The sequence below is a fragment of the Heloderma suspectum genome, chromosome 12, assembly GCF_057233095.1.
Source record: "Heloderma suspectum isolate Gila_16-S chromosome 12, 16-S_ref, whole genome shotgun sequence".
Lineage (NCBI taxonomy): Eukaryota > Metazoa > Chordata > Lepidosauria > Squamata > Helodermatidae > Heloderma > Heloderma suspectum.
In genome coordinates, this window is record NC_139469.1 from 9,961,836 (window position 1) to 9,984,113 (window position 22,278).

The window sequence follows — 22,278 nt, forward strand, 5'->3', positions numbered from 1 at the left end:
TTTTGGATTTGACATTGTGTCATTATATTTATGTATCTGATGGGTTTAACCTATGTTTTCTTTAAAACGGCTGCAATAAATCTCACCATTCTGAATGTGACAAATTTGTCTCTATCCTCCAACAATTTTATTATTTTGTCTTGGTCAGATTTTCCAGCTCTTCTCAGGAGAATAGACCCGAGAAATCTCTCACGCTCTGCTTCAAATCTCGGGCACCAAGTACCACATGGGCCAGATTTTCAATGGACCTACAATTGCAGGAACAGACCCCTTCATTATATGGAATCCCCTTATATCTTCCCTCTAATGCCACTAATGATATTCAGCCGAGCTTTAGTGAAAGCCTTCCTGAGTTCAAAACTTATTAAATCTGTGAAATAAGTCGGACGTTTCAGGGGCAGTGAGGAAAGACGCTTATAAATTAGGGATGGCAGAGAATTCCACCACGGACTCCAATGAGGCCGGATTCTAAGAATCCGCCCCCCCCCGGAGTCCGCAGCAGAATGACTCACCTCCACCACCCGGAGGAATCCACGCCGGCTGGATCCTACCTGCCACCATCCATCCGCTGCCGTCCGCTGCTGCCTGTCTGCGGCTGCAAATGGCGTCCAGCATAGCAGACACCATTTGCGTCCCTGCCTTTTGCCATGATAGGCTATGTAAAGATTTACGTAGCCTATCACAGCAAAGAGCAGGGACGCAAACAGCATCCGCTATGCCATTTGAGTCCCTGCTCTTTGCCTACGTAAAGGACCGGCTCACCTCCCCGCACCTCCACGGACCCACGGGCAGACGAGGGTGAGTACAATCCGTAAACCCCTATTATAAATGGGCGCTGATTTTAAAATACCCAACAGTCCATTATCTACTTGAACACTCATATTGAATATTCTTTGCTTCACTGAAGTCTTGGCAGCAAGGAAAGCAAGTCTCCTCAAATATCCTTCTGAGAATCCCAATTTGGCCACTCAACTCAAACCTAAACTTAACCTATGTTTTATGAACTGTGGTTGGGTGTTATAGAAATCAGTAAAAGAAAGAAACCAAGGGACAATCAGAGCAATTTCAGGAACAAGAGGAGGGGGAAAATGGTGCAGAAATCAAATCAGAGGGATTGGAACATCAGTTCACTAAGGCTGCAAACCCATACCCATTTACCTGGGAGTAAGTCCGATTGAGGTCAACAGGGCTTACTTCTTAGTAGACAGGCACAGGATTATGCCATGAATGCAGCTTTTTTGAAGCTGGAGGAGGGGAGGAAACAAACATACAAAAGAACAACAAAATAGACTCTTTTGTAGTGGAGGTTGATGCAAAACAAATCACTGAAAAGAGACTGCTAATCCATACGGAGTGATGGCGTACAGTACAGAAAAACTCGAGACCTAAGGCCATAAAGAGGGAGAAAGATGCCTCGTTCCACTCTAAAGGCTGACATGAAAATGGTCCCTGCATACTCTATTTATACTCTGTTGGCTTCAGCATGGACAGCTGCCTCGCTTGGACTAAATTTGGGAACTGTTTGTTATTGCTAAGGACAGATTCCCACCCTGTATCTTCATATGTACCGGCCCACCCTCAAGTGCCAGGACTCATGTATTATGGGTTGGGCAACTGTGCCAATGTTTTTCTCTCTCCTTCACTCCCCCCACCCCGCAACGTTCCTGTACGCTGGGGCAGGGGAATGGATGTCAAGAGAAATCCGCAACGGAACCAAATGAGTTCGGATTTTCATTAATCCGACCAGCGGATTCCACATTGGACCAGCTGTTCCCGTTGGGTGGATTCTGTGGACTTGCTGACCGTTTTTCTAACCTTCAGGTATTTTGCGCAAATTTCATCATAGAAAAATACACATTAACCACCACCCCCCGCCCAAAATGCACATTTCTCCCACAGGCTAATGTGTGAAAATGTGCATTTGGGCAAGAATTTGCACAGGTGTGAATTGGTGCAGATGTGAAGTTTTGCAGATGCAAATTCGTGCAAATGTGCATTTTTGCAAATCTGAATTTGCGCAAATTTGGGAACAAAAAAATCCGATTCTGTCAATTGGCAGATGATGGAATGAAAGGCAATCCACAAAATACAAATGGAACATAAATCCCTAGGCACGCGGGGGCAGGAACCTCCTTCAGCCCAATGGCCAAATTCCATTTCAGACCTCAGTTTAGGTGATGTGCAGCACAATCCTATAGATGTTTACTCAGAAGTAAGTCCCACTGTACTCAATGGGGCTTATTCCCAGGTAACCTGGCACAGAATTTTATTTATTGATTTATTTATTTATGAAGATTCTATACAGCCTTTTGGTCTGGCAACTTATAAAGGAAGGCCACTTATAAAGCAAAATATCACGCTAATTTAATTTAACAACAGGATTAAAACAGAGCATTAAAACCGAGAAGTGTGCAGACTTAAACCTTGGAACTCAAATTAGAAACCATTAAAAGCCAGGCTGCCTGCCTAAAAGTCATTAGGGATGTGGCTAGTCTAGCCTAGATGGGAAAGGAATTCCATATCCAGGGGGCTGCCACAGAGAAGGCCCTGTCCTGCATTCCCACCAACCAAACCTCTTTTGGTGGTGGGACATACAACAGAGCATCCACAGATTATCACAACCCAGGGACAGTTTCATATAGGAGGAGGTGGACTTTCAGATATCCTGACCCTAAGTCGATTAAGGCATTATAGGTAGGCACCAGCCCCTTGATTTGGGCCTGGAAACAAATAGGAAGCCCATGCAGTTACTATAAGACCGGTGTAATATGGTGAAAAATGTACACCAGAAAGCAATCTGGCTGCCACATTTTGCACTAGCTGCAGTGTCCGAATACTCTTCAAGGGCAGTCCCACACAGAACATGTTTCAGTAATCTAGATGACCACTTATGAGCGTCAAAAGAAGAGCTTCGGCTATTGGGCGGTATAGAAATTTAATAAAGAAATAAAATAATAAAATAATAAAAAATAAAAGCAGGATGAAGTCTAGATGTGAAAGACTTACTGTTGGGACTGCTTCTCAGCAAGCTCATTGGTTTTTTCCTAGAATCAGGAAAAAACAGAGAAACAAAGAAACAAACAAGCAATTAAAGTGAATATATGCCACAGACACAGGGAGAGAAAGAGAAAGCGCACACATCTACACCATCAGTCCTAACATTACTAGCCACATTTCCCAGATTATTTAGGAACTGAAGCAGACTGAACACAGGCTGACCTGTCTGTCCCTAGTCAATGGGCAGTCACAGTTACCCACCTTTGAATCCCAGCTGGCTCATCCATAACCCCCCATCTTCCCCCCACCCCACCCCCAAACCTCTACTGACCCACACGGCCCTCTGGATCATCTTGGCTGACTTGAGAAGCAGCTGCCCGAAGTCTCCCGGCCTGAAGTGGCTGGCGGAGTGCTGGATGCAGAGACACAGGAGGAAGGCAGGGGTCAGCTTGTGGTCGTCGCCCGTGGGCTCCAGGAGCGTCACGATTCTCCGCAGCAGCAGGTCTTCACTGGCCTTGTCGAACTCCAGCTGGAGTTTCCTCCGGCTCCCTCTCCGGCCAGAGGGCAGCTGCACCCCCTGCTTCCTGGACGCGGCGGCCTTGTCTTTGGTGTGGCTGCCACACACCTTGCAGGCCGAAGACAGCTCTGGCTCCGAGGCCCGGCGCACGGCCTGGAGCCGCATCAGGGTCTGAGCCGGCAGCGGCTGGGTTCTCGACGGGTCCTTGTAGAGGAACAAGTAGTAGAGGCCGAGGGAGACGAGGTCACCGTGGTGGAGCGTCACTGTCCTCCCCACCTCGGAGAAGTTGATGGAGATGCTGGCCCCCGGGATGGGCTCCAGGGCAAGCCTCTCTTCCGAGCGATGGCGGGATCGGCCGGACACCCTGACTCGCCGAATGGTGCAGTGGAGGGGGAGGATGTCGGGAGCGGAAAGGCTAATGCTGGGTTTGCTGGCTCGGGTCCTTTGGCCGACAGTGTGCTGTTCGCGGTCCAGCAAGTACGCCAAACTGTCCTGCATTGTAAAACACACAGACACACACACACACAGGCAGATGCATCGCAGTGCACGAGAGGCGCAATGCAGCGGATGAAATGTCAGGGAGGTGGGGACACTGAATCCCGGACCCATCAAAATCCTCTCCTAGCAGCCATTCTGGCTGGACTGAGCAAGGTGAAAAGCGAAGCGGGGCTATTCTACCAGCCCTGCTCAAAGACTTAATTGTTTTCTTTTTTTTTTCCTTCTTCCCTCCCCATTCCTTTTTCCTTGTGTGTCGTGTCTTTTTAGATCGCAGGGACTGTCGTGTTTTACCATTATATGTGAGCTGCATCTTTCTGGCTAAGGGGGATAAAATTACTTTCAGTAAATAAATAAACAAACAGACAGACAGAGTGCACCCACACAAAGTGAAAGACCATGTCAAAGAAAAGCACTGCCCACAAATGCATTTGGCCAAATCTGTTAGAGTTTTTAGATATTTTTTAGCTGTGGTCTTTTATTGAGTTATTATATTTGTTATTGTTACATTTTGTATTAAAGAATCCTGCAGAGAATATCCCTCCATCCATCTCTCTACTCCCCTTAACTGTGGTCTTCTGTGGCTGGTAAAAGAGAGACCAAGACAATCAAAGGTTCCCTTGCTTACATGCTGCTGGCTGTAGCCTTGCAAGAGCAGGAGGTGTGGAGACTGGTAAAGCGAGTGTCGCATGCTGTTGCAATTCTGCTCCTCTGCGGGAACCGCCCCCCCGTCGTGCGTGCTCTCCAGGCATCGGAGGGTCTCGGGCAACGTGGAGTAGTGCCTTTTCACGAGTTCCTCCTCTCCTTCATCCTGTGTGCCCACCTGGCTGAGGCTGGTCTCGCTGACAGTACGCCGGAGGGTGGGCGGCGTGGAATGGCCCTTGCATGCCGTCAAGAGGGTCATGGTGCCTTTGGCCCGGTTCCGCTGGAGTTTTCGGGCCTGGGCATTTATACCTGGAGACAAACGAGAGGCATTCAATGCCAGCCATCAAAACAACACTCCTGCTTAATGAAGAACAGAAAAAAGCTGAGCACCATCAGTGGGAGATATACACTCTGCATTTGCAAAGGAGAGGGCTTTCTCGATGGTGGCACCGCAATTTTTGATTGCCTTCCCAAAGGATTGGCGCCAACTTTGTTTTCTTTTCTCAGTGCCCAGTTAAAATGTTCCTTTTTGCCCAGGCATGTTAATGTTTTAACACGTTAATATTTTTAACATTTTAAATTGAAGTTATTTTTTAACTGAATTACTTGTGTTTTTCTGAAGAAAAATTGTGTTTTTCTTTTGCTTGCTGGTTGAAGAGTGGTGGTTGTTCTTTACTTTGCTTTTTAATGTAAAATGTTATGTTTCCTAGATTGGATTTGTCGCTCATTTTTAATGTTGCGTATGTACACCGCCCTGGGATCCAGTGGATAAAGGGCGGTTTATACACTTAAGATGCAATCCTATGCATGTTTAGGCAGAAAAAAGTCCTCTAACGTCCTATGCATGTTTAGATGGAAAAAAGTCCTACACCACAAAAAGTCCTACAATTCTCAGTATTCCCAGGCCAGCATGGCTGGCTGGGGAATGCTGGGAGTTGTAGGACTTTTTTCTGTCTAACAAGCATGGGATTGCATCCTTAATTAACAAGCAAGGCAGGGTGGAGAACCTCTTTTGGCTCAAGGGCAGAATTCCATTTCAGAGAAGGTCTCAGTGCCTACATTATTTATTACTATTTATTTTTAAAATTTCTTGGCCACCTTTCAGGGCAAAAGCCCTCCCAAGGCAGTTCACAGCAATAAAATACATAAAAACAGTTAAAATATTAAAAGTGATAAAAACATAATCACAATAAAATAGCAACAACAACAGCAGCAGTCATATCAAGAGAAGGCCACAGTAAAATAATATGTTTTCAAGGCCTTCTTAGATGCCTGCAATGACAGAGTATGGCGGACCACCAATGGCAACTTATTCCAAAGGTGTGGGGCCACTGCAGAGCAGGCTCTGCAGGCTCAGAGAAGGCTCTCTCACGTGAGGCCACCCACCAGACTGCTCTCATGGGTGGGCAGATGAGAAGGGCCTCTCTTTTTGATCTTAAAGTGCAGGCAGGCTGATATGGGTGAGGGCGGTCCTTCAAGTAACTTGGTCCCAAACCGTTTTAAGGCTTTAAAGGTCAAAACCAGCACTTTAAATTGGGCTCAGAAACACACCAGTAGCCAGTGCAACTGGCACAGTATAGGTATTATGTGATCAAATTGCCTCACTCCCACCAGCACTCAGGCGGCTACATTCTGCACCAGCTGAAGTTTCCGAACAGTCTTCAAAGGCAGCCCCATGAACAGCGCATTACAGTAGTCCGCCCACCACAACATTCCAGTGATAGGTGGAGCTGAAGGTAAAGGGTTGGGGCAACCCCCCCATATATCCCTGCATATTTTAACTCAGAGCTCTGACTGCCAGCAATTAAGCCTTAGGAGATGCATTTTAACTTCTAGAATTGTGAAAAAAATGCACAAAAATCCAGGAAACCACCACACCCCTTTTCCCCCAACTGTGTGGTGGGTTCCTGGATTTTTGTGCATTTTTTCACCATACTCAGAGGTTGAAATGCCTCTCCTAAGGCTTAGTGACCGGCAGGCAGAGCTTTTCAGTAAAATATGGTGGTCTTTTTGGCCCTGCCCCTTTTGCCATTGGCCATGCCCACCACTGGAATGCAGCCCTGAGAGCTTCTCCAAAAGGGAATTTGGCCATCTTTATAACCACCACAAATATACCTATTAGTGATGCATCTGTGTCTGAAGAAACATATACCACTTGTGTGTTCAAATGTACACAATACTCTTAACATGAGTGTGATCCAACTCAGAAGTGTATTAATGACTGATCACTTATCGATCACCATACAATTATCAGCTACATCAACTCAACATCCAGATATAACCTCTTGGCAACGACACAGGAGAGGACCCAGTAAAGGTTAATTTATTAATATGCCATATCATATCAGTTCCACATTAGAGCTTTTAGCACCACTAAGGCATTGCTTTCTCACAATCAGCTGGACAAGGAATTAAAACAGGTTCCACCAGAACTTAATACAGCAGCCTTTCCCCACGGCCAAGATATGTCTGTGATATTAAAGTCCAGTTCAATGAAGGTCCTCTGCAATATTAATTAGCAGCTTCCTACTTGCATGTTCTGCCCCTTTTTTGTTTCCTGTTCAGCATGGCTAGGGGGTTAATGGTGAATTGCCCCCTAACTGCCCATTATTAATCAACTTCTGTTTCCTGTGGTGTGGTGGCGATGTTATTTTAATTACCAGTTTCCTTCTTTCTGCTTACTTTCATTCATAGTGAAATAGCACTGTTCATCGCAAAGGAATCACCACAAATCAGGTCTGGGGAAAAACAGGATGACAACATAAAAAACGCTAGAACACAACAATGGGTGTTTCCAGATTAGCACTACCAATCTAAAGGCGTTCATTGGTAGTACCACATTTGATGGTAGATCATGGACTGTTTAATGCATCAGTCAAATTGTTTATGGTTCTCACTGATGTTTTTATTATTTTATTGGGTGGTTGTATTTTAAAGGATAATTGTTGTAGCTGTTTTAAATTTTGTATGTTTTAATTCTCTTGTAAGTTGCCTTGAGTCATCTTTTTGCACAAAGGCATCTAAGAAATTAATCATCTCCATGATGATGATGACGACGATGACAACGATGACAACGATGATGATCATCTTAGACATAAAGTCAAACCAATTTCAATAGGAGCATTCTTAGGACTTTTGCACCTTTTCTGTCCCCCTGGTTTCAAGTCAACAGTGGCATCTTGTTCCTTAGGATTGCAAAAATCCAGTGAAATATATGTTTAAACCTCTGGAAATGTACATGAAAAGTTCAGGGATGGTTGGAGTGGAAAGGGAGGGGAATAACTGATTTCTATCCATATCAAACAGCACCTGCATTCGCATGAACACACACATGCTGGTCCCGGTTCCACTCTCCTTCCCAAGCCATGCAGCAAAACAATACAGAGCAAAAAGTCTATTCAAAGCCAGGCATCCAGGATGCAAAAAGACAAAACCGTTTTCACCCAAGTTCAGCCATCAAAATGTGTTATTTCACCCTTCCCTGACATCAGCTTTCTCCAGCTGCCGCACTCTCCTTCTCCTTAGCACCCAAAACAATCCATCTCGGATCTTGTGCAGCCACCCTTCACCCGCTGGCTCACGTCGTGCTGAACGCGAAGAAGTGCATTTTCCAGAAATATCATCAAAATGATAAGCCAAAGCCAGAATGCAGAGGATGACAAACACATTGGCCGAGAGGGACAGACAGGCTCAGGTCCTTACCGTGAGGCAGGGGTCATCTACAGAGGGTCCCAGACCCTCTGACATGTGCTAAGGGTACCTGCCAGTGAGCTGGCTGGCGGGACCTGCAGACTGCAGTGAGAGCTCTGCTTGCTTGCTGCAGAGGCAAGAAATAATTAACTTCTCCACTCTGTCTCTTCCAAGAGAGAGAGAGGGAGAGACTGCCAGGAAAACAAATGTGGATCTCTGAACAGCTTGGGAACACAGGCACAAAAGCCCAAATTGTATCCCTGTCCTGAAGCCAAGTGGTAGAGTCTCCTCCCCTCCCCGAAGTGGAATGATCCTCTGTATTTAAATCCTTCCCCTTATGCTGCAGACCTGTCAAGCTGGATGTAAAGTTGAGGCAAAGTTAGGGATGCTATTGGCAATCGAAGAAAAGTCCAAGATAGCTTTGCTGCCAGAGGCATAGAATCCAAATTTACCATCCCCCTCAAATATAATAATAAATAAAATAATTAACATTTTGTTCACAAGCCTGCTTGCCACACCCTGGCCAACAGTAGAGCCAGCCCTGTTGGGCAATTCACATACCTTTGATCCACTGTTTTCTCTAGGGGAAAAGCCACTTATGTAGCATGAACCTTCGCTTGATGCATGCCACGATTTTCCTTTCCCATTGTTAAAAAAAAAAAAAAAAAGTATTTTTCTTGGCTTCTTCCTGCAATTTCCCACTGGGTGATAAAAACTGCAGTCTGGACATATGCAGAAACAGAATCTAGGAACGGAGATCTCTTCCTCTGCAGAATTTGTAGGGAGAAAGAAGGAACCCAGCAGTTCCTATTTGCGAAACAGCAGCACAGACTAAACCCTTGAAGTCAGCTGCGTAGAAGGTCTTAGCTTAGGTCCCATCATGCAACCTACCTTATTTGGTGTGGAACTGCCTCTGGTTCTGAAATACTTTTTTGGTTGTTTGTTTTAAAATCTATCCTTCCTTTGCTGGGAAAATTAAAGAGGTGGCCAGAGAAGGGCAAGGGAGGGGGACTTGTTCCTACTGTTTACATGCCACAAGATTTGGACAAGAGATGGACAAACAGAGCAGAGTGTTCTAATGCAATGGGCTGCAGCCATTTCGAGCCACGCTGGAGTCCTGCAGGCTGATATATGGCCGCAAACCTCTATAGGCTAGGCTGGCATACACAAGAGGAATTCAGTTGCCACAGGTACTGTGCTATACTACAGATCACGCACAAGAGTTACAGTCATGGAAAATGGCCAGAACACAGGGATTTGGGTTCCCTTTGCTTAGGAATCCATATCAAACAGCATTTGATGCTTCTGCGGGGGCCACCTGAGGAGTAAAGTCTAGCCTAGTCACAGAGGCTCCATTGGCATCATCTGGACTTCTGTACAAAGGGAAAAAAAGAAAAAGGCCAACCTAGAGCCCCTTCAGAAAGAGAACAAATGCCTAGAACAGCCTCTCCCCACATGGTGCCCTTCATATGTGTTCTACAATGCCAAACAGCTTTGCCTAGCTATGGTGGAGGGGCTTGATGGAAGTTTATTTATTATTTGTTACTTTTGTATTCTGCCTTTCTTCCAAGGGGCCCAAGGTGGGTGTACACTGGAAACAAAGCCCTATGGGGAGAAACTGAAAGAACTGGGTATGTTTAGCCTTGAGAAGGGAAGACTGAGGGGAGATAGGACAGTGCTCTTCAAGTACTTGAAAGGTTGTCACAGAGAGGAAGACCAGCATCTCTTCTCCATCATCCCAGAGTGCAGGACACGGGATAATGGGCTGAAGCCACAGGAAGCCAGATTCCGGCTGAACATCAGGAAAAACTTCCTGACTGTTAGAGCAATATGACAATGGAACCAATGACCTGGGGTGGTGGCGGGCTCTCCCACACTGGAGGCATTCAAGACAAGGCTGGACAGCCATCTGTCAGGGATGCTCCGACGTGGATTCCTGCACTGAGCAGGGGGTTGGACTCAATGGTCTTGTAGGCCCCTTCCAACCCTACTCTTCTATGATTCTATTATCCTCCTCCTCTCCATTTTATCCTCCCAGCAACCCTGTGTGGTAGGTTAAGCTGAGAGTCAGTGACTGGCCCAAAGTCACCCAGTGAGCTCCATGGCCGAGTGGAGACTAAAACCCAGGCCTCCCCATGTCTCCAGCACTCTAACCAGTACACCACACAGGCTCTTGGAGTTGCAGTCCAACACATCTGGAGAGCACCACGTTGGCAGAGACCAGCCTACAGCATTAATGTAGCCCGATGGGCAGAGTGTGAGGGCATTTCCAGCCCACTTGAGAGGAGGAGCTGCACAATGACTGCACAGCTGTTGCTCAAAGGTCACACAGGATTGTCAAGACAGGTCCTGTTGTGCCCCCAAACCCTACATGTGTCTTTCCACGTCTGTGGCTCAACATGTCCCGAAATTTAGGAGCCTGACAAGGCCCTGGGCAAGCTCTGCTCCTCCTCCATTTATAGCATCAGGAGCCAAACAGACAACAGAGAGCTCTGTCCAATCGGCAAATTAGAAGGAGTAACCACACCTCCTCTGTCTCCTCAGAAGCCTCAGTCCCACACAGGCTTCGGTATAATACAATACTGAATGCTCCATTCCGCTTAATCTGCAAGGCTGCTTAGGTCACACGAGACCCATCTTTTTAGAGAACTGCCTGGCAAAGCCAGCATCAGCCCCCAGCATCCTCTGGGGCAGATGCTGGCGCCTTGATGCCTCAGCAGGGCTCGCTCCTTATGCTCACCCTGGGCCCCACTTTAAAAATTATTTCTGGCCTGGTTCTCCAAATAGTTCCAGGCAGCTGGGTCTAACCACCATTTTAATTTCCCACAATATCGCTGCTGCAGCATTATTCTGGGGCATTCTGGGAAATTAAAATGGCACCTAAACCAGCCTCTCAGAATGCTGCCACTGCTGCCACACCACCAATAAAGGGCCAGGGACCCCTCAAACCAGCCCTGCTGTCCAGAGGTCCATGTGGCCAAACTACAAATTAGGGCAGGGGAAGGCAAATGATGGCCCTCCAGGTTTTTGGCCTACAACTCCCATCCAACCTAGCCAGCACGGTCAGTGGTGAGGGATTATGGGAATTGTATGCCAAAACATCTAGAGGGCCACCAATTGCCTATCTCTGCATTACAGAGAGGTGTAGGGGTGCTGTTGACCAATGTCTCTCCTCCCCCAATATTTTCCTGGTGACAAATAGTTGGAAATCATACCAGAACCCAATGGGGTCATTCCATGAAGCTGATTGGTGGGAGATTCAGGACAAATAAAGGGAAGGCCTTCTTCACACGGCGCAGAGTTAAACTATGGAATTTGCTACCACAAGATGTAGTGATAGCCACCATTTTGGATGGCTTTAAAAGGGAATTGGAGAAATTAATGGAAGAGAGAGCTACCAATGGCTACTAATGTGTTGTTAGCCCCTCTAACAAACCATGGTTTGTTAACCACAAACAACCTATGAAGAGAACCCATGGTTTGTCGTTGGGTTGTGAACTGTGGGTTTTGTGGTTGACAAACCATGATTTGTTAGCGCAGCTGAGTTGAAACAACACGATAACCTACATTTCAACAACAACCCACAGTTCAACGACAACCCACAGTCAACCCTTGAGTGTGGGTCATCGTGCTGTGTATAAACCCAGTTAATCTCACCACAGTGGGCGGGGGCTGTGACCAGGTGATCTGTTTGCCTGCCTCTTCTTTAGTCTGCTGTCCAGGTGCTGGCTGGTGACGGACAACCATTACCTTTAAACTGGAATTTGAATGAACAGCACTTCAAATAGAGGCCTGTCCTCTCTAAAAGAGACCTGCCCTCTCTAGAAGAGGCCACCTTGCCACTCACCACATGTCACAACTTAAAAAACAACAAAAGATTATCACAGCCGGGGTGTTGTGTGCATGGAGAGATGCTCCCATTTTGACTGGAGGAGTGGCTTTGTAGAGGGGGTGTTTTATCTTTTTCTCCTGCAGCATTTCACAAATCTAAATTGCCCACCTCCCCAAACCCTACTATTAGCCCCGGGTGTAGGGGAGGGATCTAGGCCCAATACAATGACCTGTATTTTTCCCCAAGGGGAAATAATAGCAAGTGGAGGCGATTTTGAATGTGAAAATTGCACAGAAGCCTAGACGTTAAACACCTCCTCTTTCAGAGGCCCCCTCACAGACACACACAGGGCATCTCTACACCAGCCTAAAATCCTGCATTTAAAATGGGGCTTTCTGCTTCTGTTTTAAATGCAGGATCACAACGGACTCCCTTTTTCACCCGCTTCCTTTCCCCCCTGCCCTCACCTTCTCCTCCCCGTATCTGCGATCTATTTCAAAACGGAACAAAGGGCATTTAGTGCAAGAGGGTCACGGCAGGGTCATGGTGTCATGTAAAGAGCCCACAAACGTCCGTGAGGGAGCAATCTCAATCGCAGGATAAAAGCTAGGTGTGAAGAAAACCACAGGTGCACACACAACTGTTTCAACCTAAAATTTAAAAACCCTGGGAGCTCCTATCACGGGTTTCCTGCACCACATTTGACCATTAGCTCTGAACATGAGTAAAGCACAAGCAAAAGAGAGACGTGTCTTGAAAATGGTTATGTGAAGACAGCATCTCAAACTGCTAACGTGGGATTGGAATGGGAACAAGCGTTGCGCTGAGGGAACAATCCGCCATTGCTGTTGTTATTGTTCTCTCCAGTTCTCCAGAAAGGCTCAGACTGGCAGCTTGTCAAACAGCAAGGTAGAAAGTGCTGAGCAGGGTGAGGGACGCAGAACCTACATGAATGGACAGCGCAGCTGCCAAGTTATTTCTGGCAAGAAGGAGGAATGAGGCCTGCCACAAGGGGGAATGGGCTGCAAAGCAACGGACTTGGAGGCTGGTGAAATAGGAAACAGATACGGCCAAAGGACCTGCATCGTTGTTTGCATCACCCCTTCTCAGGGCCAGTGTCAAAGGCAGGCAGGGCCAGGCACCTGCCAAGGGCCCACACCGCAGCAGGGACCCACTGACAAAAGCCCCCTGGACTTGCTCCTCTTCTTCATAGAATAGAGTAGTATAGTCGGGTTGGAAGGGGCCTATAAGACCATCCAGTCCAGCCCTTCGCCTGCCTCTTTCTCTGGCCCAGACAACAGTGGTGGTGGGGAGGGGGAGGAGGAGTAGCACCCACAGCCTGCTTGCTCCCTGGCTCTCTGCCTGTCAAGCAAGCAAGCGGCAACAACGAGGGGAAGAGGATGAGGAGTAAGGGCAGCTGGTGACCATGGCGGTGAGAAGGTCGACTCCCTGAGGGAGGGGCCCATGGAGGGTGCCTTGCCCAAGGGCCCTCCAAATCCTGGAGCCTGCACTGCCCCTTCTTCTCAAGCCAAGCTCTCTTCATGGTTTCCACCCAACACGTTGCAACAGCAGATTGCAAACAGAAGGCCATCAAAACCGTTACGAGTAATATGTGAACGAATCTGCACACTTCCTCCGGGCTAAAAATCAGCTCCGAACGATCCCAGCGGAGGGATATTTCAGAGCTGATGTTATGTTGCTCTCGTAGTCCCAGTGAATAGGGATTCCAGAACTGAATTCGTTTCTTTGTTTACACATTTCTTCCTCACTTTCTAAATAAATTCAAAGTGGCTTACAGACAAATTTAGAACAATCCCATTTAAAAAAAAACAAAAAACGCAATACATATGGAAAAGAGAAGCACAGCTGCAATAAATATGAACCAATGGGGAAAGAGAAGATCGAATCCATACTTGCCCGGATTGAAGGCAGCCTGGCCCCCAGCCCCCCATCCACCACTTTGCTGGTGAAAGGGGCCCAATGATGACTTATAATCCAGGTCACCACCCCCCAAAATCTTGAAAACAGCTCTGCCTGCCCTATGAAAATAGACAGAGGAAAGGAAATGCTAAAGTGACGGTTAAAAGACCAGTTTCAGTGTACGCTCTCACGTTTTCCCCACTAGAGAAACCTTGAACATTTGGGTTTCCTTATCTGTGAGAAAGGAAGCGTCTGTATTTACTTTGCATAGCAAAAACCAAGTAGGGGAAAGAAAAAGAAAAACGACGCAGAGCTTTTTACGCTAGATAGAGCTCCAGTTTCAGAAACCATTAGAACTCCCCTTGCCACACTGGAAAAACAAACACAGAACTTTTCCGGAATGCAACAAACTCCTTCTGTACCTCTTTTTGACAAAGCCCTTTGGTAGAGATTTCCCATCCACCCTCCTGCAAATTTGAAGTTTTGCACATTTGTGTGTGCATAACACACCTCCTATCATACCAAAGATCACTGTCTGAGCTGCATTGAATATTCTTCTCAGTCTGTTGTACGCTGTATTTATTTACATTGTCACAGCCAATTCTCTGCAGATTTAAAAGCCTAGACGGGCTTTGTTTGCGTTTTGGTTAAAGATATATTAGGAAATATCAGGAACATGTAATAGACTGACAACATGCTGCCACCGTTCATAGTAGACTGCGGCATAAGCAGCGTGCGAAATCGCAGATTGGGGCAGTGGTTAGAGTGTCAGAATAAGACCAAGAAGATCTGGAACCTCCAGTACCAGAGGCAGTGAGCCTACGTACACCAGCTGCTGTGGAACATGGGCAGGAGGGTGCTGTTGCGCTCATGCCCTGCTTGTGGGTTCCTGGTGGACAGCTGGCTGGCCACTGTGTGAGCAGAATGCTGGACTAGATGGACCCTGGGTCTGATCCAGCAGGGCTCTTCTTACGTTCTTATCTGGGTTCAAATCCCTACTCACCTGTGAAGCTCAGTGGGTAACCTTAAGACAGCCTGCCTCTCTCTCTCTCTCTCTCTCTCTCTCTCACACACACACACACACACACACATACACACACACACAGAAACTCTCTCTCTTTGCTTACTCTACCTCACAGGGTTGTTGTGAGGATAAAATAGAAGGGAAACCTATGCATGCCCCCTTGAACTCCTTGAAAGAAAGGTGGGATAGAAATAAATTAATAAATATAAATAAATAAATGGTGCCGTACTTCTCATGTGCATCCATTTACACCAGGGGTGGGCAACCTGCAGCCCAATTCCAAAGCCCTCTGAAAGTTCCCTTCAGAACTCTGGAAAGAGCAAGAGGTTTTTTCCCTAGCAGGGGGTTGGGTGGGGAGGGGGAGAAAAAAGGTGGCCCCACCTACCTTTGGATCCAGCCCCACCCACGGCTGGCTTTGTCCCCGCCCACTCTGTCTACATGCAGATAATCCCCTCAACAGAAGAAAAGCTTCCCCATCCCTGCTATACAGCAGGGTGGGCAGAAAATAGATCTCCAGATGTTTTGGACTTCAGCTCCCAGCATGCCTGACTATTGGCCATAGTGGAAAGGGCTTCTGGGAGTCCAAGTTCAAAATATCTGGAGATCTATACAGGGTTCCATTCATACGATGCATGACAGATAGATTGCAGCTGCAAACCTGAACACGCTTATTAGGGAGGGACCCCCCCATCAAGCACAGTGGGGCTTACTTTTGAGTTAGCATGCGTAAAACTGCAGTGTTAGGGCAATGATGGTGAAATTGCAGCTTGCAAACCAGATTTGGTTCATGAGAGATCACGCCTCTTCTAGCACTGCTCAATGGAGGGAGACCCATCTCACGCTTTCTGATTCATGGATACAGACAAATGAAAGTTTTATTTGTGTACATGGAGAGAGAGAGAGAGGGAGGGTGGATGGACAGACAGACGGACAGACAGAGGCTGCTAATAACTACCATATTTGAGTGGCAGTCATATTAAAATATGATGGTCTTTAGCATACACCCCACCCTTCCTACTGCCCACAGCACCGCTTTCAGCCTAGATCGCCAAGTCAGCCCTTTGACGATACAACCTTACCTTGTGATTTCTCAGATCTGGGAAAGCAGCTGTTCTTAGAAATTCAGCAGGAGTCCGTCAGAAATACAACGCCTTCTGCAAGCTCCATACACACACACACCCTATTTCTGCCCACGGATCCCATTCGCACAGTTTGGGGGAGTACCGCTTGACATTTCAAGTTCGCGTGATGAATCAGGCAATTTGGGGGAAGGGGGATAGCTGGCTTACAAAAGAAGCAGAACCCTGTAAAAATAACTTGACTGATGCAATCCTTTTTCAGTCTTTGTAAAGGGAACATTTTAGCTCAGCAGTAAGGGTTCACTCCCCAGATTCATATATCTCAGCCTTTCCAGTTTAAAGGTTCTGAGGTAGCTTCTTCTGGAGATCTCGATGAGCAACCACCTGTCCATGGTCAAGGGATGGTTTATTGGTCTGACTGCATGGCATACAGGGCTACTGTTTAGTTGGGATTCTCTCCATCTTAAGGACCAGCTGCTGCTCCCATATGAACCTACCTCTACCTCTCAATCTTCCTCTAAAGGCCTGGTCCAGATCCCTCCAATGTCAGTAGGACAGCGGACGCTTACCCAGGATGGGGCCTTTTTGATAGTGGCACCACAACTGAAGAAGGTTGCTCCACCCGCTCTCTCTTGGTGCTGAGGCAGCAAGCAGAGGCTGTATTTTTGCAGAGGGCCTTTGGAGGACCTCCAAATTTGAGGGGCTCCTCAGCTTGTGTTCTTTTGTGTTTTTTTCTTTCTGCTGCTCGACAAATGAATTCTCGGTTTCTGCTTCTGATTTACCATTTTGCTTGGGTTTTTTTTTTTCTCCTTCCAGAATCACTGCCTCTTTCCACCTGAACCTACCAGAGAACTTTGCTCTTCTCCTGATGTACTTCTCTCTGTCTTCCTGCTCCACCAGCAGTTTGGCAAAGAGGTATACATGAAACGTGGGGATGGGGGAGCTTTTTGGTTGTGGCACCCAGTTTGTGACACCTTCATTTTCCATTTCAGAAAGAACACTAACAATGCTGCTTCAACTGCCATTCTAAACATGCTGCACCCTATAACTGCTTGTACTACTGCTTTAAAACAATAATTTCTGATGCTTTATTTTATTTTAATTTGCTATTGATAAGCCACTTTGAGTAAATGTTAATGTAGCAAAGCAGCATCAAAATTATATCATCATCATATCTAGGTGAGCCTTCTTAGATGTATCTAGTTTAAAAGGCAGGATATAGATGTTTGGAGGGGGAGGAGAAGGATCATAGAAGAGTAGGATTGGAAGGGGCCTATAAGACCATCAAGTCCAACTCCCTGCTCAATGCAGGAATCCAAGTCAGAGCATCCCTAACAGATGGCTGTCCAGCTTCTTCTTGAATGCCTCCAGTGTGGGAGAGCCCACCACCTCCCTAGGTCATTGGTTCCATTGCTGTATTGCTCTAACAGTCAGGAAGTTATTCCTGGTGCTCAGACGGAATCTGGCTTCCTGTACCTTGAGCCCATTATCCCGTGTCCTGCACTCTGGGATGATGGAGAAGAGATGCTGGCCTTCCTCTCTGTGACAACCTTTCAAATACTTGAAGAGTGCTTCATATCTCCCCTCAGTCTTCTCTTCTCAAGGCTAAACATGCCCAGTTCCTTCAGTCTCTCTTCACAGGGCTTTGTTTCCAGTCCCCTGACCATCTTTGTTGCCCTCCTCTGAACCCTCTCCAGCTTGTCTGCATCCTTCTTCAAGTGTGGTGTCCAGAACTGGACACAGTACTCAAGATGAGGCCTAACCAGTGCTGAGTAGAGGGGAACTAGTACTTTAAAGAGGAGGAGGAGGAGGAGGAGGAGGAGGAGGAGATTCTCTATACAAAACCCAGCAAAACCACATATAGTAGTCCTTCATGGTCTATATAACTTTGAAAGCAGAATAACTCACAGGTAGGCCAAAAGTACTTCTCCAGATGTTTTGGAGTTCAACTACCAGCATTCCTGACTACTGGCCATGCTCGCAGGGGCTTCTGGGTGTTGAAGTCCAAAACATCTGGAGATCTGCTTTCTGCCTACTCCTGGAATAAACTATATCAAACAGTAGAGGTTGCGAAAAAAGTGCCAACTACAGAGAAACTGTGCAACTTTTGCTTATTCTGCATTCAAGAATTCCACTCTTCTTGTTGCAGAACTGGGGCAACCTTTATGCAGAATTTTCTTTAGCACAAGAGGACACAAAGACCTGAGCATTCTGTGATGTCAGATGGAGATCATGACGTGCCAAGGGATGACGGACATCGTGCTGCTGAGCCAGAGACTGTCCCCAGCATTAGAAACTTGGCAACTTCGTACAATGACTAGGTCTTCCCCAGTTTGGGTGGTTGGTAGCATAAGCGCAAGGACTACGCCCAACCTTTTTCAGCTGAGACATGGTTCTGAGCTGGTGGCTGTCAGGGTGTTGTCACTAAAGAACACCAGATGGCTGGCTGACATCTGTTTCTTGCTCGAATAACTATCCCGCCCCCGGTTCTCAGCTCCTGTGATGCACCAGTGAAATTAGATTTGGAACATCTGCTGGTTGCTGCTCTCCTTTCTGTGCCAGAGGGAGTCAAGAAGAACATGCGAGCAAAGGGCACATTCAACAAACGAAAGCCCTTGAATCCTTCACCACTACATCCCGAATGCTCCGCCGTCAAGGATTCGTTAGCGACAGTCTTGCAGCAGGCCTTGAGAGGCCTCCAAAGCACTTGCAGGCTTCAATATTACTGGAATAGGTTTTACTTTGACTCAGCTGTTATCTCTGGGTATGTTGCCTCTTCTATGTAAGCCTGCCCACGCGTTAAGGTCAGCGCCGGAGGCGCTAGTCTCTGCCCCACCAATGAGAGATGTTAGGCTGGCAGATACCAATATCAGACGCTTCCCAGGAGTGGCCCCACACCTCCAGAATTCCCTTCCCAGGGAGATACATATAGAAGCAAATCATAGAGTTGGCAGGTACCTTCGAGATGATCTAGTCCAACCCCCTGCTCAATGCAGGCACTGCAATGGAGGATACAGATACAGCATCTCTGACAGATGACCATCCAGCCTCAGCTTAAATATTTCCAGCAAAGGAGAACCCACCACCTCCCAAGGCAGTCTCTGTTCCACTGCTGAACAGCCCTCACTGTTAGGAACCTTAACGTTGAGCCAAAATCTGCTTCTTTGCAACATCCAACCACTGGTTTTAGTCCTCCCCTCTGGAGCAACAGAGAATGAATCTGCTCCATCTTCTGCCTGATGGCCTTTCAGATCTTTGAAGACCGCTGTCAAATCTGCCCTTAATCTTCTCTTCTCCAGGCTAAACGCACCCAGCTCTTTCAACCATTCCTCATAGGACTTCATTGCCAGACCCCTCACCATTCTGGTAGCTCTTTTCTGGACATGGCCCGGTCTGTTAAGGTCCTTCTTAAAATATAGTTCCCAGAACCGGACGCAGTACTCCAACACAGTACAATAAAACAGAACTGTTATCTCCCATGACCTGGACACTATGCTTCTGTTAACGCAACCTAAGATTGCATTTGCTCTTTTAGCCACCGCATCACACTGCTGGCTCATATTCAGCTTCTGATAGACGAAGGGCACAACCCTATGGCGATGCCAATAAGCCTCTGAACTTTACCCCATGCTCCTCCCACTCTGCATTTGGGCTACATGGGCTTTTTCACCCATTTAGCTGGTTTGGATTGGAGCAGGAGGGGAGGAGGCTGGGGAGGCCTTGGGATACTTTGTACCCCGGCTTCCCCAGTCCCCTGCCCACTGGCACACCCTTTTTACACCCTCTCTGAGGCCGCATTTGCAACCTTGGAGAGGCAGCTGGCACGGTTCTCTCCACACCAGCTGGAAGGGGGCAGGGGGAGGGGAGCGCAGATTCCTGGATCCATGGTCAGAGCGCCGTCTCCAACCTCGGATCCAGGAACCCAAATTATCCTATTCCCCCACCCCTGACTCTGTGTAGGGGCCACAGGATTGCTCCCTAAGACATCTAGGTCCTTTTCACATGTACTGCTGCCAGGCTAGCTTTAAAAAAGAAAAAAACAAAACACCTTCCAAAGAGAATTTTATTCTAGTCTTCATTTGGTACTTGGGGGAAAAAAACAAAAAAACCTTTCACTGCTGCTGCTGCTATGTTTTAAAAACTGTGATTGTATTTTCATGGGTCAGCCACCTTGTGTGGACGGTGCGCCCTGAAAGGAGGGTTTAAAATGCCCTTTTAAATAAAATTTAAAAATGCATCTTCTCCAGGCTAAACCTAATAATTGGGTCTCTCTCTGGAGACTGCTCCCGTCTTCAGCATTATTAAAACATGGCTGAGCGACCCATCCCCATCTGTGACCTTTCAGCAAGCACCTCCTAGCCCTTGTGATCCTACTCAGTTGATTAGCTGCCATTCTTCCTACCACTGCCCCCCCAGCTCCCTTCTGCCACCCTCCACCCACCTGCTTGCAGAGCCCAGAGAAAGGATGAGATCAAGTCATTCAGCCTTCAAAGGAACTATTAGCCCCCTAGGGTGGAATCGCCTCTGTGTGGCTGTGCACGTGTGCGAAAGTCTTATTCTCCTTCACTACTGGCACCGTTTGCTGAAATGGTTCCTTTGATATGTCAGCTACCGAGTTGCCGCCGGTGCTGTGATCCTAGAACGCAGTATGACCCACGCATGATTGGCTATTAGTCATGATGGCTACTAGTCATGATGGCTGTATCTTACTTCCTGCATCGGAAGCAGTATGCCTCCTCAGAGCAGGTGCTGGGGAACATGAGCAGGAACAGGTAGTCGTCTTAGTCTGTTGCAACAGCAGCAACAAAGAGTCACGTGGCTCCTTAAAGAGTCACCAGTTTATTCTGGCCTAAGGTGCTTGTGGGTCCTGCTTGTGGGTTTCCCACAGGCTGGCCGCTGTGTGACCGGAACGCTGCACAGGATGGGCCCTTGATCTGATCCAGCACGGATCTTCTGAGGTTCTAACTTTGTGTGGACACTGTCCAGTTCATCAGATGCCAGAAGCACATCGTCATGCAGTGGATGATGTGGACCATACCCACGAAAGCTTATGCCAGAAGAAATTGGCTAGTCCTTAAAGTGCCACGAGACTCTTTGCTTTCATGTCAGTGGAACTGCAAGGGTGTCATTCTCAGGTCATAACTGAGCTGTATGCCAGTTGCTGGGGAACATGGGCAGGAGAGTGCTATTTCACTCATAACCTACTCGTGGGTTCCCACAAGCAGCTGGTTGTCCACTGTGGGGACAGAACGCTGGACTAAACAGGCCTCTGGTCTGATTCAGCAGGGTTCCTCTTATGGTTTGATGTTCTTATTGCATTTCACACATGCGCACGGGACCGCCCAAGTCCCTCCCTGGAGCATCTCCTGCCTTGCAGGCATTCCATTTAGCTCCAGCGATACTCTGCTTGTAGAATTCTCCAGCGCTCCATCAACCAAAGGAAACTGAACCCAATAGCAGCGGTGCCCCTGGAACATTTTGCAGGGGAGGGGGGTTGCTGTGTTAGCCTGCAGCTGCGAAAACAAGAAACTGCCTTTGTGGCACCTTAAAGACCAGCACATTTATTACGGCATACCTGTTTGCAGAACAGGGTCCCCTGGAGCTACTGGGGGTAAAAGAGCGGAGAATGTAATGCTATGCACACATAGCACATCATACATTTGCTTTTCTTGGTGTGAATGGAGTCACGTTGGATCCAGAGGTCTCGACATTCCTCAGCTCTTTGCGATGAACCTGCAACATTGTTGCCTCTCTGCCTGGCCTCCCATGCGTACAGAAAGGCCATGTTGCCCCCGCATACGGGCCTTCCCCACCACCCATTCAGGCCACCCCAGCAATCAATCCTGCCTTTTATCTCAGCGGTGGGAACGCCAAGCACAGCCCTCTCAGCATGCCAATGTTTACCACCCAGCAAGACATGGAACCAGCCCCCGGTTCCCTGCCGCCAAGACACCTCCCCCATGAGGGAGGAAGGGAGCAACGGAACCGGAGGAAAGGGGAGGATCTGGTTTCCACAGAATGGCAACAGCATTAGGAACAAAACAGCAGGCTGTGCGATGTGTTCCTCAGCTTTGAAAGG

General features: G+C 47.5%; 1 protein-coding gene across 1 annotated transcript in view; it reads right to left on the reverse strand.

The window, feature by feature from the left end:
- RADIL (Rap associating with DIL domain) overlaps positions 1 to 22,278 on the reverse strand; it is a 90,953-nt gene that overhangs the window by 46,464 nt on the left and 22,211 nt on the right. Inside the window, exons 3-5 of the mRNA XM_084818289.1 lie at positions 4,638 to 4,963; positions 3,329 to 4,006; positions 3,007 to 3,044 (exon numbers count right to left, since the gene is read on the reverse strand). Of these exons, the coding sequence (XP_084674415.1) occupies positions 3,007 to 3,044; positions 3,329 to 4,006; positions 4,638 to 4,963 (1,042 nt within the window). The remainder of the gene's footprint in view (positions 1 to 3,006; positions 3,045 to 3,328; positions 4,007 to 4,637; positions 4,964 to 22,278) is intronic.